At 50.4% G+C, this 8572-nt stretch overlaps 1 protein-coding gene and 1 pseudogene across 1 annotated transcript; both read right to left on the bottom strand.

The window, feature by feature from the left end:
• On the bottom strand, nucleotides 382-2406 carry LOC8077845 (CBL-interacting protein kinase 6). The gene has a single exon (XM_002444373.2). It carries the CDS (start codon nucleotides 2006-2008, stop codon nucleotides 635-637), a length of 1374 nt encoding a protein of 457 aa, XP_002444418.1. The 5' UTR covers nucleotides 2009-2406; the 3' UTR covers nucleotides 382-634.
• On the bottom strand, nucleotides 6637-7058 carry LOC8080605 (annotated as a pseudogene).

Genomic DNA, 8572 nt, shown 5'->3' with positions numbered 1-8572 from the left:
AATTAATGAAAACCTGCTGTCAAAACAAACGATGAATTACTGGAAAACCCCGCTGTCAAAACAAGCTTACAGTTCACACCACTCAATTACTGAAAACCCGCTGTCAAAACGAACGATGAATTACTAAGAACCCGCTGTCAAAACAAGCTTACAGCTCACACCACTCCAATGACCGTGTATCACTCATTCACTCTGTCCCACAACTTTACATTTAACATTTCAAACCACTGAGTGCAAACATGCAAGCAAAAAAATCTAACCGTTTGTTGAGTGCAAACATGCAAAGCCATTGCCTCTGGAGCAATGAAGAAGGAAATTGACGCATCTTTTAGCCTATTCAAACTTCAACAAACTTGTACTGGCACATACAAACATCACCAATAATGCAGGGATAATGGACTAGATTGACAAGGAATATTCAGATCAGGCATAGCAATCACAAAAACAAACTCGATTATGCCGAGAGCGCCGCCGCTCGGCTGCGATTGAGATACAGATTCTTGTCGCCCCACAAACAGTAGATCTCACGTCATTATCGAATCGAGAACAGTGACGCAATCACTTGGAAATGGAATTGACACTGACTAAACAAACAATGGCACTACGAACGAGCGGCACAGGCGGTCGCACGGCGTCACACGACGACGGCGGTGGCGGTGGCGGCGGGCTGCGGGTCGGCCGCCCAGACGATGTCCTTGAGCGCTGGCCGGAGCTCCTCGCTGCAGAAGGAGCGGTACTCGAGCGTGTCGCCGCCGTCCTTCTTGACGTCCACCACGAGCACGGACGGCGATAAGCTGAAGATGTCGGCCGCCACGGCTAGGCGGCCCTTGCGGCCCCCGCGCTCCGCGCCCTCGAGCCGCACGCCGCGGGCGCCGCTCTTGGTCACCCGCATCCGCCCGCCGCCGCGGGCCGCCACCTCCTCGAGACGGGAGACGACGCCGCTCGCGGACTCCCGCGTCGCGAACCGCATACCGCCCTCCCGGTTATGGCACCTCGCGGGACCGCCTTCCACATCGAACAGCGGCGAGAGGTCGAACCCCGCGGAGAGGGAAATCAGGTGGAACGCGTTCAGCGTCTCCGGCGGCTCGTCCTTGTCGCCGCCGTCCTTTACGGAGCAGACAGGCTCGGCCGGCGGCTCGGCGGCGGCGGCGGCGGAGGCTTTGACGGGCTTGGCGATGGATGGCTTGTTGAACCATGGCGTCTCGACGATCTGGGCGATGGTGATGCGGGTGTCGGGGTTGGGGTCGAGCAGCTTGGGGATGAGCCTGCGCGCCTCGGTGGACAGCCACGGCGGGCACCGGTAGTCGCCGCGGCTCATCTTCCTGAACATGGCGGCGATGTTGTCCTCCGGGAACGGCAGCGACCCGGCGAGGAGAACGTAGAGGATGACGCCGCACGACCAGATGTCGGCCTTGGCGCCGTCGTAGCCCTTGTTCCGGAACACCTCCGGCGCGACGTACCCCGGCGTCCCGCAGAGCGTGTGCAGCAATCCATCGCTGCGCGCGTGGTCGGCGAGCGCGCTGAGGCCGAAGTCGACGACCTTGAGGTTCCCCGCTTCGTCGATGAGGAGGTTCTCCGGCTTGAGGTCGCGGTGGTACACGCCGCGCGCGTGGCAGAAGTCGACGGCGGAGATGAGCTGGCGGAAGTAGCGCCTCGCGACGTCCTCCTTGACCCGGCCGGCGCGCACGATCCGCGCGAAGAGCTCCCCGCCGCGGACGAGCTCGAGCGCGAGGTAGATCTTGGAGCGCGTGGCCATCACCTCGTGGAGCTCCACGATGTTGGGGTGGGACACGCGCTTCATGACGGCGATCTCGCGCTTGATCTGCTCCATCATGCCCGCGCGCAGCACCTTGTCCTTGACGAGCACCTTGACCGCCACGCCGCGCCCTGTGCGCAGGTCCCGCGCCGCGTGGACGCGCCCGAAGTTGCCGTGCCCCAGCACGCGGCCCAGCTCGTAGCGGCCCTGCAGCACCCCGCCCTTCACCTCCGCCGCCTCCCCCTCACCCATGCCGCCTGATCGATCGATGGATCGATCCCTTACTAGAAACGACCGAGCTAGCTATCTGCAAACTACCCTACGACGATGACGACTAGAAGATGGAAGGAAGGATGGATGGATGGATGGGTCTACCCGTCCTCAACGTGCTTGCGGTGGCAGGTTCGGTCGCCGCGCAGCTTGCGCAGGCCGGCGACGTCAGTGCCTGAGCGCCGCCTCATCGCTCCGCATTCCCTGGGGGCGCGCCGGGGCGCTCGTCTCGCCGGGGAGTAGATCGGCAGGTGCGAGACGGAAGCACGGGCGGGGCCGCGGTGGCTTTTGCGTGGCGAGGGGAAGTCGACCTCCGTGTGGGAATGGCTCAGCTCCGCGGCGCCCCGCCCGGCTTATAATGGGTGGTGGGCTAGGGCGGCGGCACAGGGGCCTACCGCCTACTAGGGCCGAGGGTGTATAGAGCCGTAGGCGGTGGCCACACGACGTTCTCGTGAGGGATCTCGGCCGGACGATGTGGATCAGACGGTGCACGGGCGTGGGGGTTGTATCCTAGCAGGTTGTTGGGGTGCGTCGGAGTGTGATTGCAGGGCGGCTGGACCGTCTGACGCGGGACGGAGTCCCGGCCTGATTGGGGTAGGCTCACGGCTACCTACGGGGACGAAGGGGGGAAGGAAACCCGTTCGTTCGCGTGGTATGGTAGTACTAGTACAACGGAAACCGCGGGCCGGCAAGGCAGAGTTGCAAACGCATGAAGCCAACGGCGGCATGGAAACCCGTTGGAGAGCCGCAAACGCAGTACACCTTCACCGGAAACAGCCAGGCATGGTTGGCGTAGTACACCTGGGAAGGTGCAGACGTAGGAACGGCGAGGGCTAACGGGGCGACGGTATCTACGGATTCTACGCTACAGTCCAAGGATCACCGTAGGGTGCTTTCTGAGATTTTTTTTTCCCAGACCACATAGAACTTGTTTGTTGCAAACAAACTTTCCTTTTTGTGAACAAGGTTGTTGCAAACATCTGTAGGTAGGCGGCGCTGGGTTTGTTCGGCTCTTTGTTTGTAGATTTAGCAGAGATTCCACATTCTTGCCCGCCAGTTAAACGTTTCTCTTTTTATTATACCAGGCACAATGTGCTTTTCTAGTTATTACTACAACAGTTTACTTCATTCGCATTTCAATTACAAATCTTCCATTTAGAATGTGAAACCAAACCAACTAACAAAGCCAAAATATTCAAAATAATAATAATTTTGGTTCATAGAGAAATTATTTGAGGAAGAAATCAAGTCTGACTATAACATTCTAAGAAATGACCCTTAGCTTAGGCCCTATTTGGCTAGGAAAAATGTTTGTATGTTTCAGGAGAAACCGTGGAATAATTTTCGAACGGTCTAATGCGTAGCGATTCACTGATAATTATTTCTCTATTTCTATATGCTAGTGTGAAATGGTGGAGAGGTGTGGCTTTTTAGTAAAACATTTTCTTAGTGTAACAAGTTAAAATGGGTTGTTTTGAAGTTGTAATTCATCCTAAAAAAGGAATTTTCTAAAGCATGTCTTTATTTATATATCTTTATAAAAAATATTTAGATTCTAGCTTAACAGTTAAATAGTTACACAAAGTGATTCTAATTTATCACCCAAAAGTTTGTCTGGATTAGTACCAAATACTCTCTAAATTTGATTTCAGTGGTATACGAATTCCGGTCATCAGTGCACTCCTCGTCAAGGCCTTTGACCATGCCACAAAAAGCAGTTGCACAATGTAAAGTGCAGTCAAATCTATACGAAAATACTACCGATTATAATACAAAATATGTATTATTTGATGAACTTTGAAATATATTTTTTTATAGTAAACAAGTTTGGAGACATAAATGTTGAGTCAAATTTAAGAACGCCTGACATGTTTTGAACCTAGAATTACATTTTCTTTTCAAGATAGAAGAAATATATATCTCTCAACTTACTGTATGAAACCTTTGGTTGGCACATAACTTAGTAATTCCTACCTTCTCTTCTTTTTTAAGGTATATTTGGATACATTAGCTCTAACCGTTAGCTTGCAAAATTAGCTGCTATGGAACAAATATGCACAACTAATATAGGGTGGCTAACTAGGCACCAGCTAACAATTATCTCATTAGCACTCCAAAAATCAGCTAATAGGTTGCCAAAACACACTTGGCTTTGGCTCTCATCACTCCTTTCATCCCTTTCTAGTGGCAGTTTTAGACAACTCCAACCACCTATTAACTAGTTACAGATGCAACGACTTCATACGGAGAAATTTTACATAATACTTTTTTTTTGCGAACGAAATTTTACATAATACTAATGTGATTGCTTTTATTTTATAGTGGTTTATATTACGTAATGTCTTAAAATCGTCAAAGCTCATTTTTAAAATGGAATGTGAATATGCTGTATAGGAACAACTATATGCATTGAAGTTGATATATTAATATATTTTATATTTTTTTTAAAAAAAAAAGAAAGAAATTGCATTGGGTTGGTTACTCTCCAGCTGTAAAAAGCGATGCTGTATGCGGCCTGCGGGAAATAATTGATGCTGAGAATGAGAGTCTGTACTTTGTACTACGATTGAGTTCTACCTCTCGTGCTAATTCGACACGTCAAAAAGTTTGCTTCGAACAAACGGCAGTGCATCACGTCTGACACAGCCCCACATCGGTAGAACTCCTGCGCCTATCTACACGTACTGCAGCTAGCTAGCTATATGTTCCAACAAAGGGTTCGATGGTGCCTAGCATTTTCATCAATTAGCACCAGAAAAGAGTACTATCTCCTTTCACATCATCATTAGAGAAATGAAAAAAAAATAATAATCAGTTAATCAAAAGTCGTATTGGATCACTCAACTGTGATATAACATTTTAATACGCGTGCGCATGCGCGTCGTCACGTGCAAAACGCGACGAGGCTAGCTGGGAGTGGGATTATTTACTAGTATATCGCTACCGGTTGTGCCAGCAGAATTAACCACAGATCGGTGAATCATGGAGCCGTGAAAGCGAGACAGGTCGGCCCACCACCCACACGGGCCACGGCAGAGAGAGGGTCGACGACAAGTCGGCTCGAGCTGCGACTGCGAGGGTGCCGGGTGTGCGAGCACTCGGCCACGAGAGCTCGGCCGCGCGACGACGACGACGTCGTCACCGCGCGCGAGGGATCGGAGCGCCGAGCGCACGCGCACATGCACACGCGCTCGCCGTGTGCCGCGCACCACACTTTCCGCACATCATCACACTATAGCCTAGCATTTCGGATGGTGCGTGATTTTCTACCAACATCTCTAGCGGCAGCAGCAGGGTAACCGATGGAGCCAGCAGTTTCTGCCGCGGATTCGATCGAGTCGACATCGAGACGTCGACCGCCTACCCCCTCTCGCTCTCGGCCTCCCCGTCTCGGCCAGATGCGATCGAGCGCCTCGCCGCCGCCCCGCTAGGCCGGTGACAAGTGTCGTGGCGGACAGGCGGTCGCTGCGCCTGTGCGGCCCCACGCTCGAGCGAGTGGAGCGCGGTGGGCAGGTCTGCCCGGTGTAACGCCTAGAGCCCTAGACGGGGCCCTCCGGCGGTTTCGTCGCGTTCCTCTTCCTCCCCCACTGCCGGACTTGACGTGAACGTGATATTCGCCACGTCGTGTCCTTTTGTGTGGCGGCGTGGCGCAGTGGGCCGACGTCGCGTCGCGGTTCTTCACCTGCACGGCCTCTGGCTCGTGCCGTCTTTCTCCAGTGGCGGCAACGGGCAGCAGCCACACGAGCGACGGCGCAGTTCGCTCGTGCCCATACACGGATACACCGATGAAGGAAAAGCTGCTGGATTAGCGGCTAGTGATCTTTCTCTCGAAAGGCGCCTTACGGGGCCTGGTAATTCCGAAGTCAGGCGGGGGTGGTGCAGTAGTTAAAAAAAATAGTACTACTCCACATCCTAGTCGGGTCCGGTCCAGGGATGCATTTCTTGGTACGTGGCGACAAATGTGATGTACTGTAGTATGTGGCTTATAAGCCGATGATATCAGAAATCAGGCATCAGCAGCTGTGACTTGCAAGTTGCAACCGCAGGGGATACTACAGAAATCTACGGTAGCGACAGCAGCTGGAAATAGCGAAATGCTGTACAAGCTGCGCCATCTAAATTCGAAACACAACTTTTTAATGAAAAAAAAATCTTACAAGCAGGCTAGGGGTTAAAAAGATCCTGCACATTTATTGCGTTTTCATGTTCCTGGTTGGTTAGTTGGGTCCATAAACCAAAAACTTTTCAAGATTCTTCGTCACATCGAATCTTACGGTACATGTATAAAGCATTAAATATAGATGAAAACAAAAAAAAGTCTACTTACCCCTGAACTATCAACGTGTGTCTAACCTAGGCCATAAAGTACAACCCCTAGGGTGGTTTTGGTGGCTGGTTTCGGTGATGGGGCATCCAACGTGTCAGCGGTAGGTATTCCACGCTGGTGAAGGAGATGGCGTCCAGGTGTGGTGGAGGTGGCTAACAGGTGGGTCCCACATGTCAGGCAGCCCATGATATAGTTCAGGGGTCTCCACGGGTATCCCATGCTAGCCGACAGGTCAAGCATGTCAGGTAGTAGGTCAAGCATGTCAGGCAGCCCACGCGATAGTTCAGGGGTCCCATAGGTATCTCATGCTAGCCGACAGGTCGAGCGGGCCCATCTGCACGACGTCCACGCTGTCGACGCAGCGATGGCGTCGATCTCTGCGATCCTGGTGGCGGTCTCGACCTGGCAGATGACGATCGTATCGTCCATGCACCGGGAGAGGTAGGAGTCGTCGAAGCCATAGGCGGAGGCGCGGACGATGGGGTGCGCGGCGGGTAGCGACAGTGGGAGACCGCCTCGGCGGTGGCCGCGAGGGACTTGATGGCGGGGAGCATGAAGCCCGCGGGCCGCGGGGCCGAGGTCCAGCGCCTTCTTGGCCCATACTGCACTAGCCTCCGGGAGGCGGAGCACGGCGGGGGTGTGCGCGATCTCGAGCGCGCGGAGGCAGGCGAGCGCCTCAGGGATCCCACGGGGCCCGTGTTCCATGTCGAGGACGACGTAGTCATAGCCCGCGAGCTCGGCGAGGGTCGGGGAGAAGGAGAGGAGGAGCAGGCCGTAGAGGGTGTCCCCGGTGGCCAGGCGGGACTTGAGGGAGGGTAAGTAGACTTTTTACAAAATAAAAACTAATTGCACAATTTGTCTATAAAACGCAAGACAAAATCTTTTAAGACTAGTCACTCCATGATTAGACAATGTTTGTCAAATAAAAACGAAAGTGCTATAATATCAAAATCCAAAAACTTCTTGATCTAAACATACCTTTAAGCAACGGGACACCACGGATTTTTTTTAAAATATTTGAAACTTGATGGACTTGTTTTGATGCACATTTGCTAATAGAAGCTCTCGTCATCTATTATAGTTGATCGATGTTGATCGTCCGACTATGGCCTTGTTTACTTCACCCCGAAATCCAAAAAATTTTCAAGATTCTCCATCACATCGAATCTTGCGGCACATGCATAAAGCATTAAATATAGACAAAAACAAAAACTAATTACACAGTTTGTCTGTAAATCGCGATACGAATCTTTTGATCCTAGTTAATTTATGATTAGACAATATTTGTCAAATAAAAACGAAAGTGCTACAGTAGCGAAATCTGAATTTTTTTTTGAACTAAACAAGGCCTATGCAGAAATGTCAGTGGAGCGTCGTTAGGACTATCAATGTGCGGTAGGATGAGTGTTGGTCCCCAGGATTTTTTTTTTTTCAAAGCAATTGTGTTAGTCTGCGTGGCTGCATGCACTTAGGCCATATATACGGTCCTAGCAACGCTCCACGCTTCTACATAGTCTAATGATCAACATTGTCTAATAATTATATAAATAACAAGAGACTCTATTAGCAAATAAGTACAAAAATAAGTCCATAAAGATTAAAATAATTTCAAGCTAGGAACCATAAGTTAGAGCATGATTTTTGAATAAATCTAAAACTAGTTTCTTACTTTTTGGATGTAAAACAAGATTTCTATGAATTTCTAAGGTTTAACCAAATTTTAGGATTTTGAAGTACATTATATTTTCCCTGTAAGTATATTTAGAAAAAAATTTATTTTTTATGATTTTTTGGACACATTTAAATATTTATTAGCTAATTTAACTCTCTAGGCTTTTAACTTAGTCCGATTTACCTTCCTCGACTTGATGCCACATCAGTAAAAATCATTATTAAGACTACCCAAAGTGTAAGAACAAAAAAAATTAAAATTGAGGGTTAAAAAGCTGGTTTTGTAGTGAACAACCGGCATAGTTTTGTTTTATGTACAGTACAACCGGAATTGTTTTTATTTTTGCCTTTAGAACCCTGATTCGAGGAAGCCTTTTTTTTTTCTTTTGCAAGCTCTAGACCCAACTGGAATATTTTGGGCCTTATATGCAGTTTACGGGCAGGCTGCGGCCCACCCGCCTCCGACATCATGGGCCTTACCCCTTACGTCCGCTGGTAAACACGTTTCTGTTTTCGCAAACGCTGACCTCCGGGACCCACCAACCGAA

The sequence above is a fragment of the Sorghum bicolor genome, chromosome 7 (genome assembly GCF_000003195.3).
Source record: "Sorghum bicolor cultivar BTx623 chromosome 7, Sorghum_bicolor_NCBIv3, whole genome shotgun sequence".
Taxonomy (NCBI): domain Eukaryota; kingdom Viridiplantae; phylum Streptophyta; class Magnoliopsida; order Poales; family Poaceae; genus Sorghum; species Sorghum bicolor.
Note: the sequence above shows the minus strand (reverse complement) of the source record. Positions and strands in the feature narration are given on the sequence as shown.